The sequence below is a fragment of the Ovis aries genome, chromosome 2 (genome assembly GCF_016772045.2).
Source record: "Ovis aries strain OAR_USU_Benz2616 breed Rambouillet chromosome 2, ARS-UI_Ramb_v3.0, whole genome shotgun sequence".
Classification (NCBI taxonomy): Eukaryota; Metazoa; Chordata; class Mammalia; order Artiodactyla; family Bovidae; genus Ovis; species Ovis aries.
In genome coordinates, this window is record NC_056055.1 from 136023203 (window position 1) to 136043659 (window position 20457).

Here is a 20457-nt window from a genome sequence, read left to right on the forward strand (position 1 = left end):
CCCGGCAGCGAAGGGAAGCGGCGGCTCGGAGAGCGAGAGGCCCTGGGGAGATCCGGCTACTGCCAGGATGGAGGAAGCGCCGAGTGGAGCCCGAGCCTTCGGGGACGGGATCTCCAACCCAGCTCAGCTCCCCCACGGCTTGCCGGGGTGTGCTCCGAGCGCCTACAAGGTGGAAGAGGCCTGCGTTTTGCCCTGGCAGCGGCAGCCGACGAACGAGGCGGGCACAGCGGGGTAACAGGCTAGCTTTGGCCGCTCTCGGGAAGCTACGCCGCCACGGCCGCTCATTGTCTCTCCCCTTCCACCCGAGGGGCAAACAGGAAGCGTGCCGCCAGGCAGAGTGACGGACGGGCGTCTGGGCCAATGAGAGCTGGCGACGAAGAGCGTGATGGCAAATGAGCGCGGAGAAGAGGGGCGGAACTTCCGGGCGGGCTGTCACCCTCTTCCCCCCTTTTGGGCTGGAGGCTCCACCTTTTGTGTTTCCCGCACAGTCAATCAAAATAGGAAAAAAAAATCCCCGGACCGCTCCGGCCGTGTCCGCCGCCGCTTCCCGCATCCTCTCCCGCCGCCGCCGCCTTCGCTCCTCACCATGTGTAAGGCGGCGGGGAGCCCCGCCTGAGGTGCCCTATAACACACTATGACCGGTACGTAAAACCGAGAGAGCAACCCTTGCTGCTGCCGTCGCCGCCGCTGCCGCCGACAACAGCCAGCCGGGGGCTGCCTCCGCCGGCTCCCGGCCCTCTGTGTGCGACCGAGTGTCTGTGAGAGGCAGAAAGCCGCAATCCCCTCCGCCTTCCTCCCCTCCCCGCCAGCTACCGTCCACCCTTCAAGCCCCAGCAACGCAGTGTCCCTGCCGGGCCCGGGGCGGGCGGCCCGGTCCGCCGGGAGCGCATCCCCCTGTGTGCGGGCGCGGGCGGCGGTCGGGCGGGCGTGTGAGTGACTGACGGTGCGAGAGGAGCGAGCGCGAGTGAGAGCGAGCGGCGCGAAGGGAAAGGGGAGGAGAGGAGAGGAGAGGGGGCAGGGGCAGCGCGGGGAGGAGGAGGAGGAGGGAAAGAGGAGGAGGAGGAGGGTTACAGGCAGCGGCGGGCGGGGGCAGCAGCAGGAGGGGAGGAGGGAGCCGCCGCCGCCGCCGCCGCCGCCGCCGCCGCCGGGGGGCGGGTGGGGGAGGGGAAGGGGACTCGGTCCGGGCTTTCGGAGTAATTTCGCCTCGGCCCGCGGGCCCCCTCCCTCTCCTCCACCCGCCTTCCTCCCCACCCCCACCCCCCCGCGCTGTGCCTGCAGCTCCCGAAAAGCCCGTGAAACAAGAGGAAATGGCTGCCTTGGACGTGGACAGCGGCGGCGGCGGCGGCGGCGGCCACGGCGAGTATCTGCAGCAGCAGCAGCAGCAGCAGCACGGAAACGGCGCGGTGGCGGCGGCGGCGGCGGCGGCCCAGGTGAGGAGCGGCTTAGCCCCGGCCCGGCTCCCCCCTCGCGCCGCTTTCTCCTCCCCTCGCCTCTCCCCTCCCTCCGCGCCTCTCTCCTCCCCTCCCCCCGCCCCGGGAGCTGCCCGCCCGAGGCGCCAACGCTCCGACCCCGCCCGCGCTCCCCCGCCCGCCGCCTTTTTGTGTGAGAGAGTGAGTGTGTGTGTGCGTGCTTGTGAGAGTGTGCGCCCTCCCGGGGGTGGGTTCCGGGCGGAAGGTGGAGGCCCGGCGCGCAGTCCGCCGCCCGCCTCCCCGCGGCCGGTGCGGCCGGTGTGCGTGCGAGCGGAAGGGCGCGAGCCGGAGTCGCGGAGGAGGAGGAGGAGAGCGCGGGCTGGCGCTCGCCCGGGCGCTGCCTGCGAGGCCAGAGTCGCACTTCCTGTGCGAGCGGCGGCCCGGCCCTAACCGCCACCCCCTCCCCTGTCTCCCTCTCTGAACCCGCCCATCGGGGGTAGGACACTCAGCCGTCACCGCTCGCTCTGCTGGCCGCTACCTGCAGCAAGATAGGGCCGCCATCGCCGGGCGACGACGAGGAGGAGGCGGCCGCCGCAGCCGGGGCCCCCGCCGCCGCCGCCGCCGCCGCCGGAGCGGTAAGTCTCGCGCGCGCGGCCCGCCCCCGCCGAGGCCCAGCGCCCGCCATCCCGGGCCCGCGGCGCGCCCGCCCGCCCTCCAGGCCTCCCAGGCGCCCGCGCCTGCCGCGAGACGGACGGCCGCGCGGCCGGGGCACCCTTTACTGCTCTTTGGCGTGCTTGGTTTGGATCAGAAGCCAGCCCAGGCTCTCTCTAAATTGTCACTGCAGCACCTCCATCCACATTCACTACAAGATGAAGTCTGAGAGGGTGGGGGTAGAGGCCTCCAAAATGGATGTTTGAGCAATTCATATCAGTGCTGAAAACTCCTTCGCCGAACGCTACAAAAATTTCAAGCACAGCCTATCGGCCATAGATAGTATCAACTAAAGAGCCAGTGTCTTTAGCTTCTAGTGTTTTTTTGAACTTGGAGCTTTTTTTTGCTGGGAGTTACTAGATCTTACTGACTTAAATGTTAAAAATTTTTTTTTTTAAAGGAATGAAGGTTTACTCTTGTATACAGGAATGAACACCTTTTGAGTGCTTTTTTAATGGCCGTTCCAAATGATCGAATTTTAGTTTTTTCAAGCTACTTAAGTTTGCAGTAATTGTTCTTAAATGGAGTTTTAAGTGATCATTGGAATCGGTGAAGTTATTTAGATAATATTTTGGTTTTTTAAGTTGAATAAAAAGAAACAGAAGTATGTGTAAGGGATTATATTTACATGAATACTAATGCAACCATGCTTACAGTTGAATTTTGTTGGCAAAGCTATATTTTCATTTATTGTGGTTGCTAGTCCGATGGAATGTGGTGGGATTCTTTTTGGGTTTTTAGTTTGTCTGGGGCAGGGGGAGGAGCTGGTCAGAGTTGGAGGAGGGCTTAATACAAATTAGCTATAAACAGTTTTTTAAGATTATTGTGAAGTTTACATTCGTTTGAATCTTTGTTGTTGCATTAGTTTAACATGTAGATGTGTTCACTTATTAAAATAATTGAAACCGCTTATATTGTGTGTTTTTTTAATGTGGATTATAGGAATTGGTCTGTATTTAATATTTTGAATTGTCACTGTAGATGAAAAAGTTTGTTGTAGTGTGCAGGAAATTCTTAGTATTCCACGACATTAAACGTGAAGCTGTTGTTCAGCTGAATAATAATTGTTAAATATTGTATTTGTAATTTTAATGTTTGAAATTATAGTGTAGAGGGATGTGAATAGATTTACTGACTTAAAAGTATGATTTTAGGTTTTGTTCTTTTGTAACCAGGTTGAAATGTAAAGGCGTAAAATTGTGTATATGAGATGCATTGCTCCTTCTAAACAAATTTATGAATTGGTAAACCTCTTTTATGAACTATGTCCCTTTAGGCCCACAGTGCCCCCCCCCCAAAAAAAGTTAAAAAACACTACATGAGTAAAATTGCAAGGCAGATTGCTTCTACTTATCTTTTTAAGTATTTCAAATAAGAACAAAAAACTTTTTGTAACTGCAACTTAACCAAGTTTAGGTATCAGCTCAGCGATTGAGGGGGGAGAGAAGTGAAGGAGGAAGTTAGGAGCAGAATATATGTGTGTGTGTGCATATATATATATATATATATGTAAGTCTAACAGGAGGAATAGAACACTGTCTCCAGCTTTAGCCTACTGTGGCCTTAGACTTGTAGGGAAGTTGTTTCCCTGCCTCTTCAGCTCCTCCTCTGAACTACCAAATCTCTACTGACATCACATTTCCCGCCAGATGAACATGAACCACAATCACTCTAAACACTTTTTCTTTGTATGTTTGACATCTGTGCATAAATTTTCACTGAGTAAAAATTAGTATGACTGTCTTGAGTGTGTTTGCCTTAGCAAACGGGAAAATTATTTTTCCAGTTCAAAAATGAATTTTGGATATGGACATCTCAGTAGATAAGAGAAGTTTTAAGTGATTTCATAGTTTTCCCCACTTTAAAAATGTGCTTGGATATTGTGACTTCCCTCAAATTACTAGGAATTATGAGAGATTTACGGAGAGCTTTTGTAAGTGTGCTCTCTAAAAATTTTATTTTGGGTTTATTTCATATTTATAGAAAAGTTGCAAAGACAGAACTGAAAGTTACCTTTTATCCTTCACCCAGCTTCCTCTAATAATATAACTAACCATGGTTCATTTGTCAAAACTAGAAAATTAACATTGGTAATGTTATTAATTACAGACTTTTCTGATATCACTCCATTTTCTGTTCTAGGATCCAATTCAGGATACCACATTGCGTATAGTATTATTGTGTTTAAGGTCAAGTTTGAAATACACAACTTTCTACTTTAAACTTTTTAAAATGCAACTTTATACTAGTTTGATATTTTAGGATTAAAGGGGCGTTGAAAGCCAATAGCTGAACTACAGATTTGCTTTACATATTTTCAGTTTAGAATTTGTTATGATTTGTGTTCATTCTGGATCCTGGCCAAGAATTTTTGGCACCCTCAGTATAGTGCTGAATAGGTCTAATCACAAAGCAGTCTCACCTGTAATGTCCCACAGCATAGACTCTCAAAATTGATTTGATGGCAAGATTTTTATGTTTTATTATTTAAAGTTGTGTAGTTAGTGTTAGTAATCAAGAAATAGAAAAGGATGAATTTTATGAGGTACTAACTCATCCAGTTTACATTTGTGTGAACCTGTGAATTACTCATTTGCTCATTTGTTCTTTAGTATTAATAAGCTGTATAAGTAAGTGTTAGGAAAGACATTGCCTAAATTTTAGTTTAACTTGTAACGTTTCATTTATTACATAAATGTTCGTGAAATACAAAGTGAATAATAACATATAAAAAAGGTTATTTTGACTGTTACTTCAAATAAGACTTACACTGTCATTGTAAGGAATTCATTGGGTAATCGATTTTGTATTTGTAGTCTTTGTTCTTTATTGTTCCCTTTGAAGATTTTAAGAAACTTCAGTACTTGCTCTAGAATGGTTCTTGTTTGTTTCCACCTTAGCTTCACACTTGTTTCCAGTTACTCTTTTCTTGCCTATTTCTGGCTTTTGTAAAGCCATTTGTGGGAACTGAGGGGTTATTAATCCTTTCCAAATGGGATGTAATAAGTATGAATTTTTTTTTTTCTTTACACAGTTATTACCTGAAAAGATAAACCCTTGGATTTCCCCCTTCTCCACCATCCCCCCATTTTATGCCTGGTTGCAGTGGAGAATGCCCTTGTAATGAATCTGCTGTAGTAATGTCCCAGGGCTGCTCTTGGTTGTGGTCTTTTTTTTTTTAACCGTGTGATTATGTGTTTGTATACAGAGGGAGACTTGGACTACCTTCAATTACACCGTTTTAAATAATGCCAGTGTCCATGTTAATTGGTGTTTTGTCAGTAAGAATGTCAGAATTACTGAGAGAAGCACGAGTTTTCTCTTAGGATGTGAGCTTAATGTGGAGGGTTATCTTGACCCCAGAACTCTTGCCTGGCTTGTGCGTGTTTATGTCTCTGTCTACTGTTTCGAGTAGCCTAACATCAGACATTCTCACAACTTTTTTTTTTGGTCTCAGATGTTCTAGTGTATTTATTTTGCTGTTATACTACTGATGAAATTTCTGTTAAAAGTGAATCATCTTTGTAGGCTTTGTGGTTTTGAAACATTTGGGGCATATTCTTTGTGGAGTTGATTTAAAACTGGTATAGAGTTTTTCATTGAAGACACTAATATCTCAAGATCAGTTTTATTGATCCATTTTTTCCTATCATTTTCTTTGCAGTTATGTTAAAGTAAAATATTTTTATTTACTTAAAAAATATTTATTGATCTTTCTGCTAGGCACAGTTGGATGTTTTTCAAATCTGTCCCATAATCGTAGTCATCCTAAGGATACTTTAGGATTATATAGTGCTTTACAGTTTATAAAGCTTAACACTTTCTTTAGACTCTTACGACCCTGCAAGGTAATATTTTTCCCATAAGGAAATTGAGTCCTGATCTAAATCACCTATAATTCTAGGTGATTGTAGAATAGCTAGGGCTAGAACCCCGTTTTGAAATTTTTCTTTCCTAGTGCAATATACTCCTTCCGTCTAAGCATTTGATGTCTTAGCTTAAATCATGAAAGTCTAGTATTTTTCTGTTTCCGTGTTCATAAATATTTTTTACATATGTTTTAACCTTAGGTTTACTCAGAAGTTCAGATACATCATTTTAGCCTTGGTTTGGGGACTTCCCTTTAATTAATGGCCTGCGTTGTTGGGAAAAGTACTGTAGTTAGTTTCTGGAGAAGGGCGTGATTGCATAGTATGTCATCTGAATAGTTGTGTTTATTTTCAAGGAATTTCTTGAACTAGGAAGCTGTTCACTGATGGTTTAAGACCTGTTCTTATAAAGATTCTGTTAAAAGAAATACTCGGTGCCATAAATTTTAAGGATGAAAAGGGACAACATGCCAGTACAGTTGTCCCTCTTATTTGTGGGTTCTGAATCCTTGGAGGTCTGCCTGTTGTATCTCACTTTATGTAAGGGAATTGAGCATGGGGGATTTTGGTATCCACAGGGTCCTGGAACCAATCCCCCGTGGATACCTAGGGTTAGCAGTATTGTAAAATTAACTTATATGTGAGGTATCTTCTTTGATGTAAGTTGAAAAATGGTATATATAATGCTGGTCAGAAAAAATTCAAGTTCGATTCCCCAAAGAATAACCTAAAGAAAATAAGAGTTGGATTTGAAACACCATACTTTGGATTTCGGTATGAATGTCTTTAGTTTAAAATGCCAAGAGACTAAAATGAAATGTAAATTGTTACTCTAATCCTGTGAAAGATGACTTAAGCTTGTAATTTCTATACCAGGTAGAATTTGAAGAATCATACATGGCTTTAATGTCCACTGCTTCATTTCAGCAATTTAAGTTTGATAGGTTTAAATGTTTGTGTTTAAAAGATAGACCATTATTCTTGTTCAAGCCTGGACATTTGTACCTGGTCCCACAGTTTCTGTGACTTTTTTGTCTTCAGCCTTTCAGTCTCCTTCACTCGGTCTTAGTTTACCTTTATAGAACACAGATCTGATTGTACCACTCACTCTCCTCTAAACCTTTTATAGCTTTCATTCACTATCTGTAGGATAAAGTCCAAGCTCCTAAGTATGATCTATGGAGCCATTTACTATAGGACCTGCTAAAAATGTCTAGTCCTGTTCCCCATTATTTTGTTCTATGAATGAGTCTTTTCTGAATTCTCTCTTGAACTCCAAACTATACATTTTTTTTGAAGTTTCTTTTTGTCTGTGAGTTAATTAGTTCTATACCTTAATGCCTATCTCTCTTCTTCCTAACTGCCTGCAGTGAAATCTTAACTTTTATTCACGATAACCTAAAAAATCTCTTCTGTGAAGTCTTGTCTTTTTTCATTTTTCTATTTCCCCAAAGTGTTTTGATCCTATGCATAGTGTACACCACTATTCACATCGTAGTATCATGTATATGTATGTCTGGTTGGATAGATAGTGAATCACTTGAAGATAGATTGTATCTCATGGGCTTACTCATGGTTATTTCATCTTGGCAGATATGCTCAAATATTTGGAATTGAGTCATTAAACTGTGGTTCCTCCATTGAAATATACATTTCATCTGTGTGTGCACATGAAAATTAGGTAGTGAGTCTCTATAAAAAATTGAAAGGTCTTCTGGTTCTATCATATTTGTATTAAATTTAGTGGAATGGTTTCTTTTGAGAGAATACTGTTTGTCTTCACCTGTTTTTAATGGTCACAGACCCTCCCCCTCCCCCGCCAGCCCCTTTGAGAATGTGAAGAAACTCTAGATACTCTCTCTCCACTCCCAGCCCTGTCTTCCAATTGAACTTTCTCAAAAAGTTGATATGCTGTTTTAGAGGATTCAGAGATTCTTTGAACCCCAGGCATGGATTGTACGTTGAGAATTCTGGGTTAGGTATGTTCATGTTCTCATTGTTTAGTGATGTGGGGAGTTACAGGAAATCACTTACAGATCTAGAAGGAAATGGGGTAGGGATGGCATTATTTTGATGGTGATTAAGTCGTACAGGTCTCATTCCCTGTGTGTTTACCTTTGGTCTTAGTGAGAGATAAGTATGGTATAGAATTTGAGGGCATGGATTCTGGAGTTAGACTGACTTAATTTTAAATCCTATTTTGGACATTTGATAGCTGTCTGATTTTGTCTCAATTTTGTCATCTGTGATATGGGGATAATCATACTACCTCATAGGATACTTGTAAGCAATAGGTTATATAATCTTACAAATTCCTATCATGGTACTTGGCATATAAAAGAACAGTTCAAATGTTAGATGTTACTGTTACTATTCCCTTAGAAATTTTACCCTTTGACATTAATATGTTGGGTTTTATTGCTTTGTACTTTCCTACATTGATATTTTTCTAGTCTTGTCTAATCCACAATAGAAATGATACTTGAAATTCTAGCAGATAACAGAATTGCAAAATATAATGGCTAGTATCCTAGGCAAACTTAAAGAGAAGGTGAAGTGTCAGTCCTCCAGCTTTTAGATTCTAGAAAAACCTTTTAGATGGACTGACTTTGCAATGTGGTCACAGGGCAATAACCTTTTCTCATTAAAAAATTTTAAGGTCTCATATATTTTTTTAGTAGTTCATGCAAAAGTAAAGAATTTGATGACTCACTGAAGGAAGCACCCACATCCTGTGTTTACTCTGGAGTACCTTACTACATGCCATGAAAGAGTAGCTTTAATTGTTTGATTTAAAGTTGATAGCAGTAATATACAAATCTTATTTCTGATTCTAGGAACTGATGACACTGCTCTAATATGTTTCTTTTTTGTACACAAATATGATGCACCTGATTTAATGATACGTTTTTAGTGGGTTTTATGCTTTTTGAACTCTCTTCCATGTTTGAGGTATATTTGGTTTGAGCCGTTCATAATCTTTTCTACCTATTTCTACTTTTATTTTTAACTGTATAGCATCAGAGAGAGCATAGATGAGGGATTGGAAAATCAGTTTGTAGTCATAAAATAAAGAATATTCTAATTGAACTTTTTTCCTTCTCAAATAGCTGGGGTTATCTTAGCAGTAACTAGCAAAAATTGAAAATGATAATTATCGTAGTTTATATAGTACTTCTGTATTTGAGCTCTGTTGTGTTACTAAGAGAACTTTTCAGGTGACAAGGGTTTTTATCATTTTTAAAGTTTTTTGAGAATTGGATTAAGTATACTACAAATACATATCACATAACATTTTCTGTTTTCTTCATCCAGACAGGTGATTTGGCTTCTGCACAGTTAGGAGGAGCACCAAACCGATGGGAGGTTTTGTCAGCCACACCTACAACTATAAAAGATGAAGCTGGCAATCTAGTGCAGATTCCAAGTGCTGCTACTTCCAGTGGGCAATATGTCCTTCCCCTTCAGAATTTGCAGAATCAGCAAATATTTTCAGTTGCACCAGGATCAGATTCATCAAATGGTACAGTGTCCAATGTTCAGTATCAAGTAATACCACAGATTCAGTCATCAGATGGTCAGCAGGTTCAGATTGGTTTCACAGGCTCTTCAGATAATGGGGGTATAAATCAAGAAAGTGGTCAAATTCAGATCATTCCTGGCTCTAATCAAACCTTGCTTGCTTCTGGAACACCTCCTGCTAATATCCAGAATCTCATACCACAGACTGGTCAAGTCCAGGTTCAGGGAGTTGCAATTGGTGGTTCATCTTTTCCTGGCCAAACCCAAGTAGTTGCTAATGTGCCTCTTGGTCTTCCAGGAAATATTACCTTTGTACCAATCAATAGTGTCGATCTAGATTCTTTGGGACTCTCGGGCAGTTCTCAGACAATGACTGCAGGCATTAATGCTGATGGACATTTGATAAACACAGGACAAGCTATGGATAGTTCAGACAATTCAGAAAGGACTGGTGAGCGGGTTTCTCCTGATATTAATGAGACTAATACTGATACAGATTTATTTGTGCCAACGTCTTCTTCATCACAGTTGCCTGTTACTATAGATAGTACAGGTATATTACAACAAAATACCAATAGCTTGACTACTACTAGTGGGCAAGTCCATTCTTCAGATCTTCAGGGAAATTATATCCAGTCGCCTGTTTCTGAAGAGACACAGGCTCAGAATATTCAGGTTTCTACAGCACAGCCTGTTGTACAGCATCTACAACTTCAAGAGTCTCAGCAGCCAACCAGTCAAGCCCAAATTGTGCAAGGTATTACACCACAGACAATCCATGGTGTGCAAGCCAGTGGTCAGAATATAACACAACAGGCTTTGCAAAATCTTCAGTTGCAGCTGAATCCTGGAACCTTTTTAATTCAGGCACAGACAGTGACCCCTTCTGGACAGATAACTTGGCAAACGTTTCAAGTACAAGGGGTTCAGAACTTGCAGAATTTGCAAATACAGAATACTGCTGCCCAACAGATAACTCTGACGCCTGTTCAGACACTCACGCTTGGTCAAGTTGCAGCAGGTGGAGCCTTGTCTTCAACTCCAGTTAGTCTAAGCACTGGTCAGTTGCCAAATCTACAGACAGTTACAGTAAACTCTATAGATTCTACTGGTATACAGCTACACCCAGGAGAGAATGCGGACAGTCCTGCAGGTGAGTCTTCTAAGTCATGTTATGCCATAGATAAGTTCACCAGTGTGTTAATATGTAGGAAAATTTTTTCTGCTAAGTGTTTATCAGAATCTGGCTATCTTTAAAGATGATGATACATTTCCCTGTGTCTGTATAAAAAATCAACATCAAAATGTGTTCTGAATTGTTCTTCATTGAAAGATGATAGTTTTTGTAAGTCAAGGATTTATTTCTCTGTTATGCCAGTTACATTTGTTTCTTGTCACTCTGTTTTATGTATTTTCTTAACATCTGATTGGTACTCTGAAGCATCACAGAATTTTTATTTGTCAGGTAAGGTGTCTTGGCTGTCTTTGGTGTGATGTAAATTATACGTTTTATGCATTTTATTTGGTTGGGCAATCAGACTGGCATAGTGAAACTATGGTACTGGGAGTAGGTAGTGTTCATGCTGTCTTACTCACTAGCTAGCTGGGTGGTTGTGGCTAGGTTACTTTTACTCGTACAAACTCAGGTTTCTCAGCATGTAAAATGTGCTTGTTGGACTATGTAACTGTGTCTAGGGTACCTTGTAGACCTAAACTTCTTCGATTCTGTGATAATTTATTCTTACAAGTGTGAAGTAGTTCCTAAACATAGGTGTGCTAGATATGTTATAATTGATAGTAGGGGTAGAAATTTCAGAAGTGACCTCTTGTTTTGTAAGAATGAAATAACACAATTTGAAAAGAGGCCGTATAATCATCACTTTAGTAATGGTATTTACTTAGTATTTTATTGAGTGCTTTGTTGTATACTAAGTTCTTACTTTCACTCTTATTTTGTTGTTTTGACCCTTTCAAACTCAAGCTGGGAACTTGGATTTAATTTACTGAATTAATGGTATTACCCTCTTTCTTTAGAGAAATTTGTGATATGTACACAGAAACTTATGTTTCCCAGGTGACTCAGTTGTTAAGAATTCACTTGCCAATGCAGGAGACCTGGGTTTGATCCCTGGTTTGGGAAGATCCCCTGGAGGAGGAAATGGCAACCCACTGCATTATTCTTGCCTGGAGAATCCCACAGACAGAGGATCCTGACAGGCATAAGGTCACAAAGAGTTGGACGCAACTGAGCACACACATGCACACAGAAAATTGGCATTGTCCTGAAGTCTTGATGTGTTCTTAGGAAGCTTTTAATTGCATTTGAGCCTTCTTAAGCGGTGCTTTAAAACTGCATTCTCAAAGTATGGTCTGTGGACCACTGAGGATTCCTGAGACTCTCTCAGAGGTCCTTGATGTCAAACTGCTTTTCATAATAATAGTAAAATTACTTGCCTTTTTTGTTGTGTTGACATTTTCACTGATAGTTGCTAAAGCTGTTGTGTCTTAGCATAAATCAAAGCTGTGATGATAAGCTGTAATAGTAGCAGTATTCTTTATGACCATCCACTTGGAGTTAACGAAAAATGCTAGTTTCACTGAACAATAACCTTGATGAACACATCAAAAGAGTTATTTTCGCTAAGTCTTGACCCTTGAATGCTGCATGTCCTTTTTAAAATAATAGCTTTATTGAAATATAATTCACATATTATAAAAGTCACTCTTTAAAGTATGCAATTTAGTGGTTTCTAATACAGGGACAGACTTGTCCAGCCATCACCAGTGTATAATTTTAGAGCATTTTCACCACCACCCCCAAATCCCTTCCCATTAGTAGTCACTCCACATTCCCCCATTCCCTGATCCCCCAGGAACCACTAATCTGCTGTCTGTCTCTTTGGATTTGCTGGTTCTATCTTACCAGTCGAATCCTACGATACGTGGCTTTCTGTTTCTGACTTTCTGCATATTTTCAGGCTTCATCTGTGTTGTAGTCTTTACCAATACTTTGTTCCTTTTTGTGGTTGAATAATAAATATTCCATTGTAGGGATATACCACATTTTGTTCACTTATCCATTGATTGACAGCATGTCCATTTTTTAGCTATCGAGAGAATGCTGCTATGAACATTGTGTACAGTTGTTTGATGTGGACATATGTTTGTTTCTTTTGGGTATATACTTAGGAGTGGAATTGCTAGATTGTATGTTTAACATTTTGAAGAACTACCAAAATGTTTTTCCAAAGTGACTGTATCATTTTACATTCTCACCAACAAAAGGGTTCCAGTTTTTCTACATCCCCACCAGCACATCATTGTCCTCCTTTTTGATTTTAGACAATGGGTGTGAAGTGGTATCTCATTGTGTTTCTGGTTTGTAGTTCCTGCTGCATGTTTTTGTAATATTCTTTGTGATAAAATGGGAACTGTACTTTAATAAAGCACATACCAAAATAAGATGATTATATTTTAAAAAACGTATATATTGTTTTCACTTGAGCAGTCGTGTGAGTTGCAAGCTGAACTAGATGCTGTTCTCAGGAAACAATACTTGAAAGACTGACAAACTGATTATTGAGTGATTCATGTATTTAAGTGACAGATATTTTCTAAAAAAATAAGTGAGCCTGTCCTTCAAAGGAAAAAAAAACCTATATGCTTCCAATGATAAATTTTGGACTTTCCAGTGAAAATAAGAATTTAAGAGAACTACTATGAACTTGATAATGTATTAATAGTTGGATTCTTTTCTGATGAGATGGACAGTGTTATATTAATAAACAGGATTTTTTTGAATATTGTATTGTAATGAAATATATTCGCAAGATCTTTATGATAGTTCAGTAAACCAGTGGTTTTCAAATGACCAACTTATGTTACAAATCGTGCATGGGTGAAAGACTAACAAGCATATGGAAAGTTTATCAATATGTTTTCAGATTCTACACTGCAGCTGACGTTTAAGAAACTATCACTAGTCAGATTTGGTATAGTATCAAAGAATACACATGTTTGGCTGAAAGACTGTCAGATTACTTCTTCCTTTTCCAGCCATGTATCTTGATATTCTTCATATGATTCAGCTGAAACCCCATACAGCTGCAGACTGCAGAAGAAAATATGAAACCCCAGTTGTCTTCTTTTAGCCTAGATGTTAAGGAGATTTGCAAAAATATGAAACATGGACTTTCATTAACTTCTCTATGTATTTTGGGGAAATAGTTGTTTTTCACAAAATAGTAATTTGTGTTAACATGTAATGGAGTTATTGTTTTCAAATGAATTGAAATATTAAAATTTTCTCTTAATTTCTACTACAGTAAATATCAAAAAATGTATCATACATGAACAAAAGCTTTTTAGGGACCTTAGTAATATTTAAGAGTTTAGAAGGAGTCCTGAGACCAAAACGTTTGAAAATACTGGTAGAATGACAGACTCCTGAAGACATAGTTTTTAAAACCAATTTTTAAAGCTTCCACAAAGTTAAAATTATAGAGATCTGTACGTGTTAGAAAAACACCTCTAGAGAATTTATTTGTGATTTTGTGAATTTATATTGGTCATGAAATTAGATTGATATAAAGCAGTAAGTGCTCAGTAATTTATTTCCAAAATAGTATCAAAATAGCAACACTGTTTGAGTTAAATGCAAAATTGAATTTTTAAGATGGTGATTTAGTTGATTGAATGTTGGGCAAGGAAGAGTAAAATAAGCACTCCAGAAGGCCATTAAATTAGAATTTTCTCCCAATTTTAAAGGAATGAGAAAACAAAAGTTACAGAGAATGATAATGAAAATGCTGCATAGTACATTGTAGCATATTTAAAAAGAAAAACCAAAAAATTGGAATTTGGGGATAATCTAGTAATAAAACTGTTCCTTGGTATACTGTCTTTTTAATTGACAGAAAACTTGTAAGAAACTTGTGTTTTCTTATGTGAATAATTGGTTTAAAAAAAAACCTGTTAGAACATAGTATGGCCAGATGAACTGCTTAAATCTTTGATAGCATTGGTTTGCATTTTATTTTTGTTTAGTATGGAAACCATGAAACACATTTCCCAAATAAAAGAAACCACAATGTTTGTTTTTTTTTTAAACCAGGGTTCTGGAATTTAATCATCATCTTTTTTTTTTTTTTTAAAGCTCCCCTTTAACAGAAGTGACCTCTGTTCTGACCCATTTTAAGATGTGAATCTGATTCAGGGTCCCTCCTCACGAGGGGTATGTTTAGTGCTCTTTACCCCTTAGAAACCAAACCCATTTTCCTTGCAACATAGAACTCGCTGGGCCCCAAGCTGCAACCCCAGTCATTCCTTTATTTCTGTTCCTTGCCCACTGAGAAATGCATGCTGTTTTTGAAATTTAATTTTTTACTCTGTCTACCATTTGCTATGTATATGAAACTGAATGAAAAGAGACAAAGTATGAACTTACTTTTGGAAATTGCCTTTCCAACATCTTTTCTAGTCAGAAAATGTCTGCCAAATTAAGCCAAGGCTTAATCCAGTTTCTCAGATTTGAGTCCTGTCAGATTTTGACTTACCCTTTAAGACTGAGTGTTACGTACGTTTTAAAATATTGTCAGAACTACACTGCTTGTACAGTTTCTTTAATTTTTTTTTTTGGTAGAGTGAAAATGTCCATTAAGTGTTTATGTCAGGAATTATGTCCTATTTAATTGTTTTTTGTTCAGTTCCTCAGTCGTGTCTGACTTTGCGACCCCATGGACTGCAGCACACCAGACTTCCCTTTCCTTTACCGTCTCCCAGAGTTTGCTCAAACTCATGTCCATTGAGTTGGTGATGCCATCCAACCATTTTGTCCTCTGCTGCCCCCTTCTCCTCTTACTCTCGATCTTTTCCAGCATCAGGGTCTTTTCTAATGAGTCGGCTCTTCACTTTGGGTGGCCAAAGTATTGGCGCTTCGGCATCAGTCCCCGATGAATCCTCAGTTGATTTCCTTGAGGATTAACTGGTTTGGTCTCCTTGCTGTCCATGGAACTCTCAAGAGTCTTCTCCAGCACCACAGTTCAGAGGCATCGATTTTTGGGTGCTCAGCCTTCTTTATGGTCCACGTCTCACGTCTGTACATGACTACTGAGAAAACCATGGATTGACTATCTGGACATTTTTTGGCAAAGTGATATTTCTGCTTGCTAATATCTTGTCTGAGTTTGTCATAGCTTTTATTCCAAGGATCAAGTGTCTGAATTTCATGGCTGCAGTCAGCATCTACAGTGATTTAGGAGCCCAAGAAAATAAAATCTGTCACTGTTTCTACTTTTTCCCCATCTGTTTGCCATGAAGTGATGGGACTGGATGCCATGATCTTAGTTTTTTAAATGTTGAGTTTCAAGCCAGTTTTTTCACTCTCCTCTTTCACCCTCATCAAAAGGCTCTTTAGTTCCTTTTCACTTTCTGCCTTTAGAGTAGTACCTGCATATCTGAGGTTGTTGGTATTTACCCCAGCAATCTTGATTCTAGCTTTTGATTCATCCAGCTGGACATTTCACAGGATGTATTCTCTGTATAAGTTAAGTAAGCAGGGTGTCAGTATACAGCCTTGATGTACTCCTTTGCCAGTTTTGAACCAGTCCATTGTTCCATGTCTGGTTCTTACTTGCTTCTTGGCCTGCATACAGATTTCTCAGGAGACAGGTAAGGTGGTCTGGTACTCCTCTAAGAATTTTCCACAATTTGTTGTGATCCACACCATCAAAGGCTTTGGCATAGTCAGTGAAGCAGATGTAGATGTTTTTCTGGAAGTCTCTTGCTTTCTCTATGGTCCAGTGAATGTTGTCAATTTGATCTCTGGTTCCTCTGCCTTTTCTAAACCCACTTGTACATTTGGAAGATTTTAATTCACATACTGCTGAAGCCTAACTTGAAGGATTTTGACCATAACTTTACTAGCATATGAAATGAGCGCAATTGTATGGTAGTTTGAACATTCTTTGATGTTGACCTTTGGAATTGGAATGAAAACTGACCTTTTCCAGTCCTGTGGCTGCTACTGAGTTTTCCAAATTGGCTGACATACTGAGTGCAGCACTTTCACAGCATCATCTTTCAGGATTTGAAATAGCTCAGCTGGAATCCCATCACCTCCACTAGCTTTGTTTGTAGTGATGCTTCCTAAGGCACTTGACATTCCAGGATGTCTGGCTCTAGGTGAGTGACCACACCATCGTGGTTGAAAGTGAAGTCGTTCAGTCGTGTCCAACTCTGTGACCCCATGGACTGTAGCCTGTCCAAGGGGTTTTCCAGGCAAGAGTGCTGGAGTGGATTGCCATTTCCTTCTCCAGGGGATCTTCCAGACCCAGGAATTGAACCTGGGTCTCCTGCATTGCAGGCAGACACTTTACCATCTGAGCCACCAGGGAATCGTGGTTATATGGGTCATTAAGACCTTTCTTGTACAATTCTTCTGTGTATTCTTGCTGCCTCTTTTTAATCTCTTCTTTTAGGTCTTTGCTGTTTCTGTCCTTTATTGTGCCCATCCTTGTGTGAAAATTTCCCTTCCTATCCCCAATTTTCTTGAGATTTCTAGTCTTTTCCATTCTATTGTTTTCCTGTATTTCTTTGCATTGATCACTGAGGAAGGCTTTCTTCTTGCTATTCTCTGAAATTCTGTATTCAGCTGAGTATATCTTTCCCTTTCTCCTTTGCATTTCACTTCTTTCCTTAACTATTTGTGAGGCCACCTCAGAAAATCATTTTGCTTTCTTTCATTTCTTTTTCTTTGGAATGATTTTGATCACCATCTCCTATACACTGTTACCATCCTCCATCCGTAGTTCTTCAGGCACTCTATCTACCAGATCTAATTCCTTGAATCTATTCATTACCTCTACTGTATAATCATAAGGGATTTGGTTTAGGTCATACCTGAATGGCCTACTGGTTTTCCCAACTTTCTTCAGTTTAAGCCTGAATTTTGCAATAAAGAGCTCATGATATGAACCACAGCTCTAGGTCTTGTTTTTACTGACTGTATAGAGCTTCTCCATCTTTGGCTGCAGAAAATGGAATCAGTCTGATTTTGGTATTGACCATCTGGTGATGTCCATGTGTAGAGTTGTGTCTTGTGTTGTTGCAGGAGGGATATTTGCCATGACCAGTGTGTTCTCTTGACAAAACTCTACTTAGCCTTTGCCCTGCTTCATTTTGTATTCCAAGGACAGACTTGCCTGTTATTCCAGGTATCTCTTGACTTGCACTTTTGCAGTACAGTCACCTATGATGAAAAGGACATCTCTTTTTGGTGTTAGTTTTAGAAGGTCTTGTAGGTCATCACAGAGATATTCTGTTTCAGCTTTCTTTGGCATTAATGGTTGGGGCATAGACTTGGATTACTGTGATGTTGACTTGGAGAGGAACTGAGATCATTCTGTTGTTTTTGAGATTGCACCCAACTATGGATTTTGGACTCTTCACTGTGAGGGCTACTCCATTTCTTCTATGGAATTCTTGCCCACAGTAGTTGATACAGTGGTCATCTGAATTAAATTCACCTACTCCCATCCATTTCAGTTCACTGATTCCTAAAATACTGATGTTCACTCTTGCCATCTCCTGCTTGACCATGTCCAGTTTACTTTGATTCATGGATGTAATATTGCAGGTTCCTATGCAGTATTGTTCTTTACAGCTTTAGACTTTACTTTTGCCACTAGACACATCCACAACTAAGGGTCATTTCCATTTTAGCCCAGCATCTTCATTCTTTCTGGAGCCATTTCTCCGCTCTTGCCCAGTAGCATATTGGATACCTGCCAACCTGGGGGCTCATCTTCTGGTGTCATATATAATTTTGCCGCCTTTTCATACCATTTAGTACAGTTAAAAAGACCCCACATGAGAAAAAGCGGAGAGTCAAATTCATTGCTTAAAACTAGTGGCTGGAGTAGGCTTCCTTTTTGTAGCAGTGAGCTAAAAGTAAAGTTGCAGGCTGTTACTCTAAAAGTCAAAGTGGCTCAGTTGTGTCCAACCCCGTGGACCATAGCCTGCCAGGCTTCTCCATCCATGGGATTTTCCAGTCAAGAATACTGCAGTTGGTTGCCATGCCCTCCTCCACGGATCTTCCCAACTCAGGGACTGAGCCTGCATCCCTCATGTCTCCTGAATTGCAGGTGTATTCTTTACCCGCTGAGCCGTCAGGGAAGGTCTGTTAGTCTAAGGTTCAGCTTAAATGAGGCTGTACGCATTAGAGATGAGAAGAGGACATGGGAAATAGGAGGACCCTAGCACAGTCTAGTTTCTGAACCAATCTGAACCATTCAGCTATAAACTGGGTGTCTAGGTTTATGATATCCAGTACTCTCTCTCAAAGCCAATGAAAGACCTAAGTCTGCACTAGAGCTAGAAGGACTTGATGGAGACACTTGGAAGAATAGAGTTATAATGCATAGAGAAAAATTTTACTCAGTATAAGTCTGAAACCAAAATTCCAAGGTAAGTGATGAAGGCAGAATCTATGACAGCCTGTAAAATCAACGATTAAGAGATGAATTCATGTCCAACTGAAGGAAGATAATTAAAAAATCTGAAAAGCTAAGTTGTCAGTGAGAAAAAGGAAGCTGTAGCATCTTAGGAAAAAAGTTGTGAAACAGAGAAGATAGATATGGAAAAGAAAAAGCCAGTAATCCTAGAAAGGAAAAACATATTTCATTGATTCTAAGACGCATGATGTTTAACATTTTAACATTTCTGAGATCTTGAGTTTATCTTACCATGACACGTCAGTGTTTTAATTTATAGTACTTTTTATTTTTTTACTGGTAGTAGAATGTGTTCTTTGTTGTTCAGTTGCTCAGTCGTGTCTGACTCTTTGCAACTCCGTGGACTGCAGCACACTAGGCTTCCCTGTCCTTCACCATCTCCCAGAGCTTGCTCAAATTCATATCCATTGAGTAGGCGATGCCATCCAACCATCTTGTCCTTTGTCATCCTGTTCTCCTGCCTTCAATCTTTCCCAGCATCAGGGTCTTTTCTAATGAATCCGCTCCTCACATTAGGTGGCCAAAGTATTGGAGCTTTAGCATCAGTCCTTCCAATGAATATTCAGGCTCGATTTCCTTTAGGATTGACTGGTTTGATTTCCTTGCAGTCCACGGGGCTCTCAAAGAGTCTTCTCCAACACCACAGTTCAAAGCATCAATTCTTTGGCACTCAGCCTTCTTTTTATGGTGGGAAAAACCATAGCTTTGACTAGACAGACCTTTGTTTGCAAAGTAATGTCTCTGCTATTTAATATGCTGTCTAGGTTGGTCATCAACTTTTCTTCAAAGGAGCAAGCGTCTTTTAATTTCATGGCTGTAGTCACTATCTGCAGTGATTTTGGAGCCCAGAAAATAAAGTATGTCACTGTTTCCCCGTCTATTTGCCATGAAGTGATGGGACCGAATGCCATGATCTTAGTTTTCTGAATGTTGAGTTTTAAGTCAGCTTTTTCACTCTCCTCTTTCGCTTCCATCAAGAGGCTCTTTAGTTCTTCGCTTTCTGCCATAAGGGTGGTGTCATCTGTATCTGAAGTTATTGATATTTCTCCCGGCAGTCTTGATTCCAGCTTGTGCTCCATCCAGAATAGCATTTCTCATGATGTACTCTGCACATAAGTTAAATAAGCAGGGTGACAATATACAGCCTTGATGTACTCGTTTCCCAATTTGGAACCAGTCCGTTTTTCCATGTCCAGTTCTAACTGTTGCTTCTTGGCCTACATACAGGTTTCTTAGGAGGCAGGTCAGGTGGTCTGGTATTCCCATCTCTCGAAGAATTTTCGGCAGATTGTTGTGATCCACAGTTAAGGCTTTAGCATAGTCAGTGTGTATTAGCATTGTCTTAATGAAATAGAAAAATTTGGGGAGACAAACAGGAGAACCTTGAGGCTGGACGTAGGTAAAAATGAGTGAATAGTAGTGTACTAAGACATT

The 20457-nt window shown here is 40.9% G+C and overlaps 1 protein-coding gene across 1 annotated transcript in view; it reads left to right on the forward strand.

Annotated features, from left to right (window-relative positions):
• The first annotated feature begins 431 nt into the window (after positions 1-431).
• SP3 (Sp3 transcription factor) overlaps positions 432-20457 on the forward strand; it is a 56041-nt gene continuing 36015 nt past the window's right edge. Inside the window, exons 1-4 of the mRNA XM_027964836.2 lie at positions 432-641; positions 1279-1430; positions 1910-2044; positions 9305-10664. Of these exons, the coding sequence (XP_027820637.1) occupies positions 635-641; positions 1279-1430; positions 1910-2044; positions 9305-10664 (1654 nt within the window). The 5' untranslated portion in view covers positions 432-634. The remainder of the gene's footprint in view (positions 642-1278; positions 1431-1909; positions 2045-9304; positions 10665-20457) is intronic.